This window comes from Melospiza georgiana, chromosome 17, assembly GCF_028018845.1.
Source record: "Melospiza georgiana isolate bMelGeo1 chromosome 17, bMelGeo1.pri, whole genome shotgun sequence".
Lineage (NCBI taxonomy): Eukaryota > Metazoa > Chordata > Aves > Passeriformes > Passerellidae > Melospiza > Melospiza georgiana.
In genome coordinates this window covers 14,374,475-14,392,856 of record NC_080446.1, presented here as the reverse complement: position 1 = coordinate 14,392,856, position 18,382 = coordinate 14,374,475, and the positions used below count along the sequence as shown (strand labels likewise).

At 54.6% G+C, this 18,382-nt stretch overlaps 1 protein-coding gene across 6 annotated transcripts in view; it reads right to left on the bottom strand.

Moving 5' to 3' along the window:
• Window positions 1-18,382, bottom strand: part of DLGAP4 (DLG associated protein 4) — a 174,005-nt gene that overhangs the window by 25,465 nt on the left and 130,158 nt on the right. The window contains exon 1 of one of the 6 annotated variants that reach the window (XM_058036418.1): window positions 13,691-13,869. The exons of the other annotated variants lie outside the window; for them this stretch is intronic. Within the exon in view, the coding sequence (XP_057892401.1) occupies window positions 13,691-13,721 (31 nt within the window). The 5' untranslated portion in view covers window positions 13,722-13,869. Of the gene's footprint in view, window positions 1-13,690; window positions 13,870-18,382 lie in introns of those variants that run through there. 6 annotated transcript variants of the gene reach the window in all.

The window sequence follows — 18,382 nt, the reverse complement described above, 5'->3', positions numbered from 1 at the left end:
CAATCCCCCACAGGAGCACCAGGGCACACCAGTTCTGCAGGCACAGACAGGCACACAGCATTTCAGGGAGTGGCCAAGAATGGACTGGGACACTGAGTATCCCCTTCTAAACTAACAGCACTCTGGAATTGTCTCACAGACTTCAGTCTGAGCTTTCTATTTGCTCACTTCTGCCGTGATTTTGTAGCACAAACATGATTTAGGGGAAATTTTAACAGGGTATAAATTCACATGATGGCTGGAAGCCTTGCCTTAGCAGGCTGCCTTTTCTTCCTTCAGCTGCATCCCAGGACACCTGTGCCCTGGGAGCACTCTGAACACAGAGGCAGGCACAACAGCACTTCCTAAAGCTAGAGAGGGGCTCTTGTGAGCAAATGATCCTGCACTTCCTCATCCAGGCTGTTATCAGAGGAATAATGCTCTCAGGAATCTAAGCAGGGAACAGCTTTATGGTTTGATTCAGCAGCCCCTGCCAGAATGAAGCACTGTGCTTTAGGCTTTGGTTCTTGCACACCAGATGCCAGGAGTTTCAAAAGCCTCCAGTTATTTAGATTTCCCCATACACCATATGTTCTCTGCAAGGGTCAGACAATCCTCAGTTACTGTTAGGTGTAAGAGCCATAAAGTGCAAAGAGCAATGCCAAGGAACAGTAATTGCTCCTGCAGTGTGGAAGCTCTCAGTCTGGCTGTGGCAGGCTTCAGCCAGACTTTGTCCTGCCATGTCCCACTGGCATCCCCTTGCATGAGGGACGTTGACCTGCTGGCTCCCTGAGGGTACCAGGGAACAAGAAGACAAACTGAGCAAACAAGAAGGCTCAACCTGGAGAGAGAGCACACCACAAAAATTCCCAAACCACTACTAAGTGTAGGTTTTCCTCCATTAAGATGCCCCATCCCTGTTCCCCTTCCAGCCAGTAAGTACTGTGGGGATCTCTGTGCAGCCCACCAAGGGGAGCAACAAGCACCTGCTGCCCCTCAAGACCAGAAACAACCACAGCACCAGCACACCCTGTAAAGCAGCTGCAGAGCTGGAACCACAGCACTTGAAGAGTCATTTCCCATATGAGAACATGGGCCCAGATTTTCATGCCTTGGTGCCTAACAGGATATCAGGCAGCAGTTCAGAGGTGTTAAGCACTGTGCTTTATCAATACTAGACAAATCAGACCTCCCAATCAGAAACTCCTTACTAAGGAAACTCAGCTGCTTGTCCTATCAGTGAGAGTTCACCATAAAGCCAGCTAAGTTTTATTAATAAATCTCACCTGAAGAGGAAAAAGGAGTTCTGCCTTCAGTTTTTAGTTACTGGAACATGCAGAAACTGTGTGCAGAGACCAGAGTCCCCATATGCACAAGCTCCACTGCAGAACATGCAGAGTTCCCCCTTCAGCAGCTCTCTGCTGGACTATTTCCTTCCCACAATTCTGACTGTAGCTACTTGAAAACCCCAACTCTGACCTTCCCCACTTAGAGATGGAGGAAAACAGCAACCAGGAGTTCTTGGTTGTCAGCAGTCAGTGCTTCCCAGCAAGAGAACTCCACTGGCAGCCTTCCAAGCCTGTGCACTGGACCTCAATGTGTTACACAAGGCCAGCTCCAAATCCAGGCAGCCAAAAGTACCACGGTCCAAGAGCAGGGCCAGCTCTGGCAGGAATCAGCTGTGGTACAGATGGATGGCTCAGAGAACCTCAGCACAGGAGGCCAATTGAACAGCAGCCACCTCCCCTTCAAATAAAGAAATCTGCTGGAAACCTGGAGCCCAGTGCACAGAGAGAACGTGCAGAACAGCTGAGCTCAGGTGTGCACACACAGGTATCCCCAAACCAGCACAGACCAGCCTCCCCCTGAATACATCCCCTCTCCAGAAAAACCTCAAAGGACTTGGAAAACCTGGGCATGGGGTTATGGCTTCTGGAGTTTACTCAGAATCCCAGAAGATCTGGCTGGAAGGAACCTTGCAGGTCATCCATCCCACACACCTTCCACTAGCCAGGCTGCCCTGTCCCTGTGGCCAGGTGTGCAGGCTTCCCAGCTTCCCAGCCATTCCCAAGTTCCTGGCAATCCTGCCAAGAGGATTAAGCACCAGTCAGCCCAAAGAGAGTTAAACTGTCAGCTCAGCTTTCAGCACCAGGAGCACAGAGGTGTCTGACAGCACTGCCAGCTGTGCTTCCCTCCGAGCTCCAAAGTTTCTCACAGTGTTGCACAACACAGTGCAGCAAGTCTGCCTAAAATATGCAAATATTACTGACACACAAGTGATTCACAGCCTGAAGTTTGTCACTGGCTGGACAAGGAGATCTTTAAGGCTGAAAAGCAGCCAAGTGCCACCCTTGCCCACTCTGGGCTCACCAGTACAGAGCTCAGGTACCTTGGCTCACTGAGCTATCTTTCTTCTGCTGACGGCTTAGAGGAGCACAGACAATAAAAAAGCAAATGCATTTCTGCCCAGAGAAGCAGGAAGGACTCTCTTTACTTTTACCACTCACAGACCAGTTATCAAGAGGCAAAAATACACCAAGGGAAAAACTCTGTTCTGTGTGGCAGCTTGTCCACATGGGAACCTGAGGCTTCCACACATTCAGTAACTTCACTTTTCTACTCATCTGCCAGCTCTGCAGCCTCTGCTTCTGTTTGCTTTGAGCACAAACCCATATTTGTTAGCCTCCATCTCTGGGTGATGCTTGCAGGAGCCAGCACCTGTATATGAGTACACAAGGCCATGGCTGCAACAGGATCAGGCAGCTCTGTTTTCACAGCCTTTATCAGAGATCACACACAACAATTTGATGCCTGCTACAAGCCAGGACCTGGAGACAAGCAATCTCTTGACTTGCAATCTGAACAAGCACTCAGTGTCACAACCCTGAACCAGCTCCTGCTGCAGGAATGAAGGAAACTTCAGTGCTGGGAAGATGCCCGGGGAAACTTGTAGCAATTTTCACTAATTTATCTTTCAGGCAGGAACACCATTTCCCTTTATCTTGGATATTTTTGCAGCTATTCTGTAAACACTGTCAGTGTCCACTCACTCTTCCCTTTTAAGTCTGGACACTGTTTACCACCCTGCAGGTGACCCTCTTCTACAAAGACATATTTTAAAAGTGAACAGTGGTCTGAAGTCCAGAGAACTCAGCAGAACACCACATTAATTTACAGAATATTAGGTTTTATGATTCTGTTCCCGTCCTCAAGCACTCAGCCTGCCTTGGTTGGCACCTCAGGTTTTCCTTCTTTTCCTTTTTCAGAGGCCAACTGAGCTCAGCTGAGGGGTGTGAGGAACCTGCAGGTCCTGAGGGAAGGGGCTTGGCACAGGGACATCACTCAATGCATTTGCAAGGTAAAACACTTGCACTGCAGCCCAGGGGGCTCTGTGCAGCCCTGCAAGGAAAAGCAGATAACAGCAAATCCTCTAGGGCTCAAAGCTGGGGGATGAGGAACTCCACACAGTCCTATTCTGAGAGAATAAACCATTTCACAGTGACTTGCTCATGTAATACAGGAATTTGATGAGTTAACTGTTTAAACAAGCCCATGAGTAAGGACAGAAGCAACCTACTCTTCCAGGAAGCAACCTACTCATAGCCTTTCATGGAAATCTCCAAATCCTTGGGAAGTTCTTGTTTTGCTGCATTAAGGGAAACTTCATCACCCTTCCCATGGCTGTAGTTCACTACACACACTGAAAATATTAAATATGCCACAATATAGCTAAAGCTACAAAGCATGCACAGTTTGTAGGTGAGTTTTTTAACTCCTTTCCTGAACAGCCTCTGTCTGCCCACTGCAGCCATAAACAATGTCAATCCCAGACCTTCAGGCAGTTGTTTTCTCCTCTACAGGAACCTGAGTGCTGGAAGGCAGAGTCAAGCAGCCTTGGAATGGCCTTGCAGCCACCAGGACAGATGTGACCAGTGTCAGGAGAGAATGAAAACATCTCCTACCCTCTGTTTTTTTAAGCAGTGCTGGTTAAAAAGCAGATTTTAGCATCTTTAGCCAGACAACAGCTACTCTAAAAACAGCAGCAGTATAAATTAGTATTATTCAAATGCAACTGGCCTTTCAGTCATTTTTCCCCTAAACAGGACATGTATCAAATGTTTCAGGGGAACAGACAAGGTAAAAAAACCCCTTTGTCTTCATGCTAAGAGCTGCTGTAGCCTTTCATCCTGAAGACCCAGCAACTCAGAAGAAAAATTAGGAAAAAAAAAGATGAGTCTGTCAGCAGAGCTGCTGGAAAACAGTTCTGATCTCTTCAGGAAAACAGCCAAAAATTTCTCTCACACTGAAGAAGTCAACGTGTTCGAGCTTCCACATTACACTAAGTTCTGTCCTTTTTGCCTGAATACAAGGTTGCTTAAAGCAAGCAAAGCCTAAGGGAGCTGATAGACTTGCCAAGGAAGTGTCAACCCTGAGAGATGACAACCTGGAGCAGCCCCAGCCAAACTGTGCAGGTGCCATGCACAGGTCCCTGCTGAGCAGTGGGACCAGCACACAGCACCCCAATCTCACCCAGAGACACCCCACAAACAGGGGAAATCTGCTTGTCCATCTCCCAGTATCAGATATTACAAACAGAACAGTTACAGGTAACAAGCTGCTGTGTGTTGTGCTTCTTTGTATGACAAAGCTCTCTAACAAAACCAAGAGATAACTGGAAAGCATCAGCTCCCTGCTTGCCAGGCCAGCACTGACACCAGCCTGCCTCCCATTAATCAGGAGGAAGTTAGTTAATATTTGAGTAGGCTATTACAGCTCAAGGCAGAGGATCGAGTACACTGTGCCATGCTCTCAACCAGACTCCTTACAAAACAGTTCAAACAAGAGAAAACTGAAGACAAATGCACAGCAAAGACTGTACAGGGCAGAACACACACTCACAGTGTTTTGGTGACAAATCAGGGTATTTCAGGAAACAGGAAGTTGCCCTGGTTTTGCAGAGTAGAATTAAGCCATGAAGTAAGCCCAGTTCTCTGCTAACCCCTGCCTCTGCTGAGCTCACACAGTCTGTGCTGGCTCTCCTGCTCTCATCACCCAGCTCACGCCATGGGTGCTTTCCACAGAGGACACAGCTGCCTCAGGAGTGCTGCAAAGGCACGAGGCCCCAAAAAAGCTCTTCCAAGTCACAGCCTGGCGGAACACCAGCTTTTCTGACTGCTGTCAGAGCTGACACAGCTCGGTGTACCTGTCCCCAGCCCAGCAGCACCATGGCCAGGATGTGACCCAGTGGGGGCCTGGGTTTGAGGCACCACAAGCATTTGACAGCAGGGCCCACAGCACAGCAACTGCTGGACATCTGGGGCTTCCTGGCATTAACTTAAGCGAGCTCAACAACACACGAGGAGATGGAGCCCGTTTTGAGAAGGAGAGTGCATGAGATCTTTTCTGCCACCACCACTCTGGTAACAGCCTTGAAATCACAGCTGTAATTCAGGCTCATTTCAAAGCTCCATATCTTCGCTGAAGTCTATTGAGCTGTTCTGCTTTCTGCTCCAGCTATTGATTACTGGGATGGATGGGGTGAGGGAGAACATGAGCCACTGCCTCCCAGCCACTTCTCAGGGATGCCACATCTCGTGACATCACGACTGTCTCCATGGTGACACAGCAACACAACTGAATTGAAACAGGAGGAGGCCAATTAGAACAAGAAAGCTCTTTTGTGGCTGGAACCATAGTAATGAGCAGAAATAAGAGAAGCTTATAAAAAAAGACATGGCTGTAACAATCAAAAGCTTGCTTTTAGCTTGCTAGGTGAACCCCAAACCGTATCTATATGTAAAATCCCTTCTAAACCAGGAAACCAGGATACCACTAGCTGCATCCCCAGGTCCACCGAACGCCTGGATCCAAGAGATCACTTTCCATCTCCCCTCTGTCGAGTTCCCCTCTCCACTGGAGCCTGCTCAGCCCTTGAGCTCGAGCAGAGCACCCAAGCTGAGGTGCTTTCAGCCTCCACAATTAGCACACACACGTGTGCGGGGGCACACACAAAAGAATCCCAGCCCAGGCCGCCAATGCACAGTGACTCAGTCAGCCAAGGCTCCCCCCTCAGGGATGAAGCACATTCTGGGTTTGGAATGGATGACATGAACAAGATCTGGGCCCTCTAAATATCTATTCTGATTTATTTTCAACCTCCAAATGAGGGACACACAGGAGCCATCTCAGGCAGAGCCAGCAGCACCACGACTGCCAAGTCTGACTCCAGCTGATCTGTGCTTCCCATCCTACAGCACAGGTTGGTCAGGAAGCACTCGCTGCAGTCCCACAGATCAGGCAGCTGCTCCACTGCTCCAGAGTGGCCAGAACCAACACACAGCTCTAGGAATTCCCCACGGAGAACAGCTGCTTGGAGTGTTCCACAGTTCCTGAGGCACCTCCGCTGTGGCCATGCATTCAGCCCATTAAACACCAGCGACATGCCGCACACTCACCAGATTTTTCTTTTCTCAACCAAGCCTAAAAGCTGCAGCAGGAGGGAACAAGCTGAGCACAAAGTTCCCAAGAAAGGCAGTTTGAAGGTGTGAGGCACAGCACAAAGTCAGGGCACCCGGAGCAAGGAGAGAGCAGCCAACAAAGCCACTGGAGCACAGCAACTCTGCACACACTGGAGATTAAACCTGCACGGGAAACACTGCCTCCCACAGCTCCTGGGAGCAGCCCTGTTGTGCTCCTCTCCTGCAATTCCATGGGAAAGGGAGGCATGCAATGCTGCCAGGGCAGGCAGAGCACACAGGTCCCTGGTCCTGGCACCCTCATGGCATGAGGAGGCAGGGCAGCAATCTGCTTGGCAGCTGCTCTGTGATAAGAGGCACAGCTGCCCAAAACGGAGTCACTCAGAAAAAAAAAAGATGCTGAAAAGCACCATAAGAATTAGGATAAATTAGATTTAACAGGTGCCCTCAACAATTTCTGCAGAAGCACTTTTTGGTCCTAATCCATTCAAGTGAGTCTTTGTACATAACCTTGTACCCCTGCATCTGTCAGGTGAGGTTATTTCACATGCAGCAGCAGAACCTGAGGTAAGGCACTAACAGTGACAGGAGGTCTTGCTGGGAATTCACCATTAAAAATGAGCCATCCTGTGGCACACACCTGAGAAATGGGACAATGGGACTTCCTCAAGCCACTGTCACCTCTGAACACAGCTGGTTCAAGCACAGCTTTTGGCACACAGCTTCTGCAGAGCTGCACCTGAGTGGCTCCAATTTCCAAATGGTGGAAACCCTTCAAAAGGTTTGTGTTCATGTTTTAGTACATTCTGAACCCCGTGCTCCTGCTTTACCAGCTCCTTCACCCAGATCTGCAATCACATGCACCTGCTGCCTGCACACACCATCACCCACACCCAGGGCATGTTTGCTAACAGAGCAAGAACTAGCACAGAGCAGAAAACATGATCTTCTCTGTGAACCAGGCCTTGCAGCAGTAGAAAAAGCCATCAGCTACAGAAGGGAAAGAAACAGGCAGAGGCAGAAAAAATGGCTTTGGAAATAACCAGCCTCTAAAGTTATTTTTAGAGCTGCCTCCCCCAACACCCAAGATATTCAGAGCCGTTCAAAAAAAATATAAATCAAAGGTAAGCGCACAAATAGCACTGCCAGGAGCAGGCAAACAGGGCTTCAAAGTTACTGCTGCCACCAGCAGCGATGGCTGGCCTGCTTCTGCTCCATTCAGGCAGGCTCCTGAGCCTGGGCTCTGCTTTGCTGTGCCACAGTGGGCACTGCACACAGTGCCAGCCGGGCATTGCTGTCCGAGGGAAAGGACAGCGCCTCCATCCCCTTGGACAGCACACCGGTACAGAATCACTGAGACTGGAAAAGACCCCTGAGTCCAACCTGTGACCGAACATCATCCTGGCAACTAAACTGAGCCCTGAGCCCTTCCTCTCCCGGCTGCCCCATTCCTTTCCCCGGACAGCGGGGTAACAGCCTGGGGCCGTGTCCCTGCGCACTGACACAGCACAGAGCGCGCTCGGAGCGGCACTCGGAGCTCACCCGGCCCGGCCCGGCCCCGCTGTGCCCCGCGGGCAGCGCCTCAGCAGCGGCGCGGCCCGGCCGGCGCTCAGCGCGCCCTACGGCCCTGCTGCAAAGCGCGGCGGCCGCAAAGCGCGCCCGGCGGCGGCCGGGGCAGGGCAGCGCCCGGGGACGAGCGGGATCCCCCGGCCCCGGGACCCCTCCCCGGCCGCTCTCGGTGCGGCCCCCGGAGCAGCACACCGCCCCCGTGCGAAATCCGCCCTGGGCCCGTCTCGCCAGCAGGCACTGGGTATCTCCCAGCTCCGGCTCCCGGGGCCCAGGCGGCTCCTGCTGTCACTGAATCACTCGGGCTGGAAAACACCTCTGTGACCTGTCCTCACTTTGTCACCGGCCCAGAGCACCCAGTGCAACAGCCAGTCCTTCCCTGCCTGACCACCCTTTCTGTGAGGAAATTCCTCCTAATGTCCAACCTAAGCAGCTTAAGGACACTGTCCTCTCATCCTGTTGCTGGCTGCCCGGGAGCCCAGGCTGGTCGCTGCCCTGAGGACACCACTGAAGATGTTCTCCCTTTTATCTCTTAACGTGCACATTTCATCAGTCCCGATGCACTACAAAGAGGAATTAAAGCATCCCACAGATGAACACCCAAAAGACAGGGATCCCTCCTGGCTGGGCACACACAGGGCCCCGGTGTGTCAGAGGGAACGTGTGACTGTCAGAGCTGTGCAAAGCCTCGCATGGCTGGGACAGCGAGCAGCAGCCACCAGGGCACGGTGGCAGCAGCCACAGCTCCAGCAGGCCTTCTGGCTGCCCTCCCCAAAGCCCTGATCCCCCAGCCAGCCTGGTTCAGTGCTTGACTCGTGTGAGAACAGCTCCAGGGAGGGAGCAGGGCCCGGAGGGCTGCTCTGGCAGCATCCCCTCAGCACCTGGGTGCTCTGCAGCACTCATCTCCAGCAGGGCCCTCAAAGGAGCAGTGATAAAAGTTAATGTGTGGCACCACGCTGCTGGTCGAGCAGCAGCGAGGAGATTGCAGGGTGACAGCAGCGCTGACACTGAACCTGTGCCAAGAACAAAGGCCAACAGCAGCAGCGCTGTGGCCAAGGCAACAGGCTGCTGGTGAGCAGGGCTCTGCTTCCCAGCATCCAGGATTCCCTGCTCAAGGCCTGGCGCTTGGCACGCTGCAAACCTAAGCATCACTGAAACCCAATACTTTGGAAATAAAGTAGCTGCTTTGTCCAGAACCAGGAGCTCAGAAGTGCAAGCACTGTCCTTCTAAGCACTTGTACTTCCAAGGAATCAGACTAAACACTGTTTCAGGCACTGGGAGAAGTTTTCCAGCTCCATTCCACCAGTATCCATCTCCCCAAAGCCACCTTCTCCCCAGGAAAGCACCAGCCCAGGCAGTACAAGGCCGGGCATCACAGCAGTCCTGCACTGCCATGGAGCTTGCTGTGCTCAGAGGCCAGAATTCCCAGTCTGGGCCTGCTGCTGGAGGGGCAGCTCGGACTGGCAGCACTGGCAGCTGCTCAACGAAGCGCACCAAAGCCTGGAAGAGCTCCTGCACAGAAATGCTGTAACCCCATGTTTGGGGCACGCAGAGCGACTGAAAAGCCTCAGGGTTCAAACAAGGGAAAGGAGGGCTCCCAACAAAGCAGCCACGGCAGTGCCCTCAGAGCCCTGGCAGGGCCCATGAGCTGTCCTGCACACATTGTTCTCCACAGGGCAGCACGGACCAGGCTGGCAGCCAAGCCCAGACACGGCTCCTAACGAGGGCCTGCAGCAGGGCGCAGGCACTCCCTCAGGGACAGCCCCACAGCAGCTCTGGGACACCTTCTCTGCCTTCAGACACTGTACCTGGCTTATGTGTAAGGCCTAAGAGGGATGCAGCATTCACACTTTAACCTCCGAATTTTAACTTCTAATTCAATGCAGCTCTAAATATGCCCACTCTGGGTATGAAGTTTAGGCTTGGAGATCCCTCCTGCACACAGCAGATGCCTGGCTGGGCCCTGCTCAGGTAGATCTTAACCACTCCCAGAATAGAAACAAAACAAGACAAATAATACTTAGAAGTTTGACTAATCTTATGAAGAGAACTTGTAATAAAAATTCCCTTTTATGAACCCTTAAATAGCTTTCAGCTTTCATCAAACATCACCTTGCACTATGACAGTGCATCAGCAGAAAGGCATAAGCAACTTCTGATCTCCACTTCAATTCCAGCTCTGACAGACCAGCACCACAGGTAAGAATTTACCTTTGAAACATTCACCACTCAAGTTTCTTGGTCAAACTTCAAACTGGAGAGACGAAACAGCAGCTTAAGCTTTGATCTCTTGGAACTAGGTTCAGAAAAGATGCCACCACAGTGAAAAGATTTTCACTGCAGTGAAACCTGGATGTCTTAATGAAGAGCACTAAACGGGATACACAAGGCTGATTGTCAACACACCCTTGATGTAAATACTAGTGCTAAGGTTTAAAACTTATGCACATTCCTTTTCAAGTACTGATGTCTGATGCACCAAGCTGCAGCCTGGCTCGGGTGAGTCTCCTTAGAGACTGGTTTCATGTTCTTGGAGTTCCCAGAGAAACTGAGAAACTTCACCCCCCTAGACCCTGCAGAGCAGAGGGGATAACCCAGTTCTGCATGCACTGTCTGCTCAGGGGATGCTGCAGCACCTGTGCAGGCATCAAGCACCCTGCCTGTGTGCCAGCAGGTGCCTTTACTGGCAATTCACACTGCAAGGCTAAGGAGGAACGAAGGAGGAGAGATGTAGATGTACAGAAATTTGGGAAGAGGACTGGCAGTGCATAACCCACAGCCCTGTCCTCTACAGAAATGCAGCAGTCTCCAGTTCTGGGGGACCATTAACTCCCCCAGCAATGCTTGTCACCTTCTGTGACAGCAGACCAGCAGCCTCGCTGGGCTATGGCAACACTGGGACTGGCCTACCTAATGCTGCCCATTTAATTAGAGACCAGACTTGTGTGGGCAGACAGATCTGAGCACTTACCTGGCTGTTTTCAGTGAAAATCACAAATACTTTGCAATGGTGCCTTTTGCATTCACCAGGCAGACCCTAGCAGAGCAGAAGTTGTTTCCTCTTGCTTCTCCAGGGGACAGAAGGTTGATACTTAAGGCACCGATCTGCACCAAAGGGCCAGCAATTAATTAATTCTGCAAGACAAATTGAAGTGGACAGAATTTCTGAATATTTTCTCCTCTCCTAAACTGGCCCATCTGCAAATAGTTTAACTATTGCCTGTTTAAAGGCAGCTTATGCTAAACCCTGGTGTCATTCTGCACCCCTCTTCTTCTGACCAGGTGGGAGACCAAGGGAGAAGGGAAAGAAACTCATTTTTCCATGAGCTTCTGGAGAGACCCAAATTCCCAATTCCAGCCCTCACAGAACTTTATCCAAGGCCTGAACTCTAATCGCCTTTCACAGCAAACAGCAATCATACTTAGCACTGCTCCCCTCCCTTTTAAATCTGCTCTGATAGAAAACACACTGACAACTTTTCACTGCAGAAATTACAGGGGATTTTTCTTGAACAAGGCCACCCGCCTGCACAGTCTTAATCCTTCCAACTCACATATGTCCCTGTAACTTGCACTGCTCTGAATCCAATTATGCCTCCTCAATCCATTAAAAAATATTTGAGGCTGTTGTGCAGGTTGCACAGAGCAAGAGTATCAGCTGAAGAGGCACAACCAGGCCCTGCTGTACCCTGGCTCTGCAGGCGTGCACGAAGTGGGTTGTGAGAAAAATTAAAAGTGTCACCGTGACTTTCACACAATCCAGTGACCAGCTCACTCCAGACCATCCCAGTCTGGGCTCAAACAACAGGAAAATCCATACAGGAGACAAGAACTGACACACAGCTGTTTTACATGCCTGGCTGTCATTAGTTACCCATGAAAGCTTTCACATTTCTCCTGCTCTGGCAGCACGCACGGCCAGGAACGCGCTCACAGAGCAGCAGGTCTCCCGTGCATCAGCTGGGGCAGCAGAATAACCTTGAGCTGAGCAGCCAGAAGTGTCCACAAACCCAAACTGCACACACAGATCAAGCACCCAACCACTTGACACACAGAGCTGTGAGCAAAACAAGCTGACAACGTGTGCTGGGACACAGCTACATCTCCACACAGGACCTGTGGGGCTCCCAGCACACTGTGCTTTGCCGATCCCACTGGACGGTACAGACAGACAGCCCACACTTCCCTTATCACCTCTGCTACCCAGGGTCTCCTTGTCCTTTCCAGGCTGGCCCAGTGCACAGCAGTTACACTCCAGCACCTGCCCAGAGCCTGGGGTCCTCAGCTGCACCCCAAAGTTACACTGCCATGACAGAAGTGGGATGAAGTAGCAAGCTAGATGCAAAATTAGCATGTGGCAGTTTGGCGTTTGCACCTTAAAGATTAAGTTTTAGGTTTTCCACACCTGCCAACAACAAATTCTGCAGATAACCCTCCTCCAAGTATCTGGGTGCATACACACATCAATACTTATCTGAAAGCCAAAGAGACTGAATTTGATCAATAGTTTCAGTTTTCTCCATGCCTTCAAGCACATGTAACTTCATAGCACCAAATGCCTGTTGGAAGAGCAATTACCAGCAAAGTAATTTGGACCCTCTGGAATCAAGTCTGCCAACTTACACGACTTGGCAATCTGGCTTGTTATCATCCCACATGATTGGAATTTATTTTAGGATTCAATGCCACATGCTGTGGGTTTTTTTTTTCCTCCCTTTTCTTCTTTTCCTCTCCCAAGTGACAAGCTACAGCCTAGGATTCAGAGGTCCTAATTCCATTCTCATCTCAACGACATTTCCTGCCCACCCTGGGGTCAAGGTCTTTGTAGAATAAGTGATATTAACACTACCAACAGCATCCTGCAAACAATCCTCCTTTTTAGCCTCTTAATCAAGACTGGAGTACAACTTAAGGGCTACATCTACAGACTGCTCACAGCCAACCACAACATCCTCACCGTCCTGCAAGGCACACTAAAGCCGGGCTGCACCTGCAGTTAAATCCCCAGGGGTTCAGCCTCAACTCCTGCACAGGGCGAGCCTGGGCTGCCACACCAGGTACCTTCAGCCAGGACCTGTTCTCCCAGGCTAAAAAAAGAGACTTTTCAGAGCCAGCTCTGGGCGGGAGGTGCCAGCTCGCTGCGCTGCGAAATGTCAGCCTTCAGCTCCGTGCCTCGCCCAGACAATTCCCTTTTCTTCTCCAGGCGAGGAAGAATCCGAACGCCTCTCCAAAGAAAGGGCCCGTGTCCCCCGGCGGGGAACCCATTTCGTGAAGCGCCGCTTCCCTCCCCGCGGCACCCGGAGCCTCCGTGAGGGCCCGAAGCCCCGGGCCGGGCACCGGCCTGACCCCGCGCGGCCCCGGGGACGGCTCCAGCGGGGCTGGCAGCGGGCAGCGCCCACCCCCGCCCGGCCCGGCTCTCGCGGCGCAGGCGGCATGCGGGGGAGGAGGAGGAGGATGGAGCGGCCCCCGGAGCCCGGCCCGGAGCCCAGCGGGGCGGCCCCGGCGCTCCCACGGAGGCCCGGGACGCGCGTGGGAAGCGGAAGGGGCGGCGGGCCCGGCAAGCGGCGGAGCAGCGGCAGCAGCGAGGGAAGGAGGGAGGGAGGGGGCGGCACTCCCGCCCGCAGCCATGCAGGGCCCGGCTCGGCCCCCCGCTCGCGCGGTCACTCACATTGCCTGAGGAGCTCCAGACACAAAGCCATGAGAGACACAAAGAGGGGCGGAGGGGACCGGAGAGACGGGGGGGCGCGGGGCGAGGGCGCTCGGCCCGGCCTGGGTCCCGCGGAGGGGAGGAAGAGGAGGACGAGCCGCCGGCGGGGCCGCTCGCGGTCCGGGGCCGCTCCGGCTGCTCGTGCGGCCGCCGCTGGAGAAGGGAGGAGACGCGCGGAGCCGCCGCCGCACTCACCGCGCCCGCCCGCCGCTCCGGCCGCGCGCCCGGGCGGGGCCGCGCATTAAACGGCCGCCCCGCCCCGGGACCGCCCCGGGACCGCCCCGCGCCGGGCACGGCACCGCCCCGCGCCCGCCCCGCCGCGCTCCCACGGCCGCGCGGGTCCCTCCGCCCCGCCGGACACGCGGCCGGACCCCCGGCGGCACCGAGAGGGGACACGGGCGGCGGCGGCCGCTGCCTCAGCGCCGCTGCCGCGAGGGGAGCCGAGCGCTGCCGAACAAAGCGGGCGCCGCTCCCACCCCACGCGGGAGCTTTGTCTCCTTGTCTCGGTGACATCTCCCCATCGCGGCCGCGGTCCCACCCACGCGCGAACGCGGGTTTGGCTGAAGGAACGCTCCCGCTTTCCCCGCTCCAGCCGCGGAGCGGGCGCGGTGGGACCCGCGTTGGCGGCGGGGCAGGGGCGCAGCGCTGCCCCACGCACCTCCTGCAGCATCGCCGAGAGGAACCCTCCGGTGCAGAGGGAAACACGTGGAAAATGAACAAGTGGGACGAGGAGGTTTCCTTTGTGGGTGTTTTCCCCTGGTCCTAGATTTGCTGGTGGAGTTCTGCCCCGCTGGGCGTGGGGAGAGGGATCGGAGGCTCAGCGGGTGCGGGCGGTGTGTTGGGACTGTGCTTTGAGCCTCCCCTGGGGCTGCCACAGCAGGGCTGATGGAGGATACAGGTGTGGAGGGCAGCAGGGCTGGCAGAGCGTGCGGCTTGCGGCAAGAACCTGCTGGGCAGAGCCACGCGGGTCTGCGCCCCGGGCACAGCCACGCTGGGTGCTGCAGGAGCATCCAGCTCTATCCCTCACATGCTGCGCTGACACACAAGGGACAAGCTGTCCCTGGCCCGGGACAGCTCTGCGAGGCCGGAGTCGCTCTGTGTGACCGAGATGGGCAGTGGGTGCGGGCACTGGCGGTGCTGGGCCCTGGGCAGGGCCGGGCCGTGCGAGCCCCTGCCAGCAGAACGTGTCCTGCCCCGGCCCCTCGCTGCCACCATCACTCCTCGGTGCTGGGATTTATTGATGGCTCGCTGGGCTCCCAGCACTCTGAGAAGGGCTGGTGTGGAGCGAGGAGCGATCAAAGCGCCGCGGGAAAGCGCTGAGCTCAAGCGCTGCCGGCTCCGCAGGCAGGACCGAGACGCCGCCGCCCTCGGCGTTCAGCAACTGAATCGCTGCGGATTTGCTGCTACCGCTCTTGGAAGCAGCAGCACAATGGGGCTGAGGGAGAATTTGGTCACAGAGTCAGCCCTGAGCTTTGGGACCCTCAGCCTAGGGCCTCCCCACTCCGCTGCCTACCAAAGAAAAATAGAAACGTGTTTTCAGTTCAGGGTCTCCCAGGTAGCTCTGAACTGCCAGTGTCTTCCTGAACCCTCAGAAATACCCAGGTCATGGCTCAGGAGATGGAAAAGATAATGGGAAAGCATGAAGGAGAAGAAAAGCAACCCAAACCCAACTCAAACACAAAGAAACCCTCATTTGCCTGCACTGTCTGACATCCTGAAAATGCTCTAGGCTGTTTGCAGAGCCTCGCTCAACCCCACCCAGCCCTGCTCTCCTGGCACATGTGTGTCTGTCTCAGCTAAGGCTGTCCTTGGCTGCTGTGGGGACTCCCCCAGAGATGGCACAAGCCCTGTGGCCCTGGGGAGCCACAGAGGGGCTGAGCATCACCAACAGAGGGGACACAAAGGGGCACCTGTGACTGACCGGTGTCAGGGTAGCTCTGTGCTCACCTGGGTCACAAGGACGGCCAGCACGTGGGGATGCCACCAGGCCCCTTGGCCTGAGGAGAGACCTCAGGAGTCTGTGTGCCTGACACACTGCCCTCCAGCCAGCTCTGCTCACGGGCAGAGCACAGCACTGTGCACGGACTCTGGTGCTGCCCTCCCAGAGCTCTGAGCGAGCTGAGGCACCCTTTGGTGCTCTGGCTTCTCCTCTCCCACGAGGACAGCACCAACTCCCTTTCCTGCTATCAAAGCTGATAAAAGCAAGCAACAAGAAGGACTTGTCTTTCTGACCATGTCAGCAAAGGGAAATGCTGGCAGCTGCCTTTGTTTCTGCTCCTTTGTAGATGATCCCTGCTGGGAGAAGGCAGGCTGGGCCAGGACCTTGGAGCTGTGCTCACCTCCTGTCTGTGCCAGCACAGCACCCACAGCGTGGCTGCAGCCGCCCCTTCCCGGGGACCTGGGCATTTCTGTGGGCTCAAACCCACTGCAGCTGGTTCTGGGTGCCAGCCATGTGCCTGTAGCAGGCAGCGAGCTCACAGCCCTTGGTGCTGCCCGTGGGAGTGCTGAAACCTGGCAGCACCAAGAGGACACATAAAGGCAGGGATGGCTTGGGCTCGGGGGTGGAGCCGAGAGCAGGGCTGTGGCCGGGGCACGGCTTCCGGGGGAAAGGGAGCTCTGGCTGGGCACAGGGCGGTGCTGGAGTTTCCATCATAACAAGGGACAGATCAGAGGTGAGAAATGAATTGGGAAACGTGGACAGAAACAGCTGTCATGAATTTCTTTTTGTCCTACAGACACAGGAATACATCCCAGAACGTGTGTGCGTGCCCTTTTTTCCTCTGCAAACACTGATGGAGCACGCAACAGAAATATTTCCCTGGCACACACACATACACACACACACGCTCTCCCTCTAATCCCTTTCCTGCTTGTATGTCAGAGAAAGCTATTTCTGGAACGTGAAATCTAGGTCAAAAAGAAGGAGAAAATCTGAAGGGAATGATAGCAGTCCCTCGCAAAGGCTGTGTGGGGTCAGCTCAGGCCGATGGGATTAGTGAGGGGCAGCAGTGGTGCTTCAGCCCCAGCCCAGCCATGGCTCCTGGCCTGGTGTGAGCTCCCTGTGCCTTCCCACCGTGCTGCTTCCCCACACAGCAGAGAAGGCCATGACAGCCACGAGGAGTGCAACAGAAACTGCCTGCCCACACAGAGCCCGGGATCACGGCAGGTGGGAGACAGAGAGCAGTTGTTCTGTCCTGACCTTCGGGAGTATCTCTCCCAGGCAGTGCTCTCCTGCCCAGCCTGGGCTTGGAAAAGTTCTGGTACATGGAGGGCACAAGGTGTGTGCAGCCCTGGCCTCCCTGCAGGAGATCTGGACACAGGATAAGGAGCTGGACACCTGAGCTTTTTGGGAGCAGGCTGCTGAATGCCAGGGCAGGATGCTCTGAGCAAGGGTGGTGTTACCAGATAGCACAAGGAGGACTGGCTTGGTGTGAGCTTTCCCTGCTGTATTTCCTTGTTCACGTCTGCTTTCCTGTTTCCCCTGGACATCAAATACTCTGCTCTGCATTGCAAGCAGTCTATTAAACAAGTAATTCCCAGAGCTGCCTCTAATAAGCAGGAGCCGGGTCTGGGGAGCCCTTTGTGGTGCTGGGAGGGGCGCGGCTGTCACTGCACGCCTGGCAATTAGAGGAATGGGTTCCACTGGGGCTTTTGAGTCTCCGGCTGTGCGAGGCACAAAGCTTTGTTTAAGGCTGATCAAGGGCAGCTCATCATCTGTCTCGCTGGCTGTCAAACGGGAGCTAATTGCCTTGTAATGTGCCGGTGACACAGGCATCAGTGGGAGGAACCGGCGTGGCAGGGGTGTGACAGCTGTCAGCTCTCCCCCGTGCTCCCCACACACCCCCGTGCAGCTTGCTGCCCCTCCTCCTGCCTCAGACGGTGCCCAAATCCCCCTGCTTCAGCATCCAGCCCCCACACGACCCTTAAGGAACAAGGAGCCTGTGTTGGCCCCAGAAGTGCTGCTGGGGCCGCTTTAGGATGTGTCCCTGCACAGACAAAAGCGGGGTGGTGCCCAGTGCTCTGGGCTGCTGCACAGATGCTGGATGAAGGAAGGTGTCCCTGGGATGTGTCTGGCTCCGGGCTCTTAATGGTGTCATCCCAGAGCCCTGCGTGGAGCAGAGGCCACGAGTGACCATTACAGCTGCAGGTGACAGTGCACCCACCACCCCTCCCCGTGTGCCCAGGCTGATGCCACCAAGCTGCCACCTGCTGTTGGGAGCCCCTCTCCTGCACCACCAGCCACTCAGAGCCTCAGGGGTGCACAGGAAAGGCCCTGGGGGTACTGGCTGGCAGCAGCTGAACATGAGCCAGGTGTGCCCAGGTGGGCAAGAGGCCAATGACACCTGGCCTGTACCAGCCATGGGGTGGCTGTCCCCTGTGACTGTCCCCTGTGCTGGGCACTGGTGAGACACCTCATGTGCTGTGTCCATTTGGGCCCCGGTGACAAGAAAGACACTGAGGGGCTGGAATGTATCCAGGGAAGGAAACGGAGCTGGGGAAGGGGCTGGAGCCCCAGGAGCAGCTGAGGAAGCTGAGGGGCTCACCCTGCAATAAAGGAGGCTCAGGGGGGACCTCACTCTGTACAACTCGCTGAGAGGAGGGTGCAGCCACGTGGGGATCAGGCTCCTCTCCCAAGTAACAAGCGGCAGGACG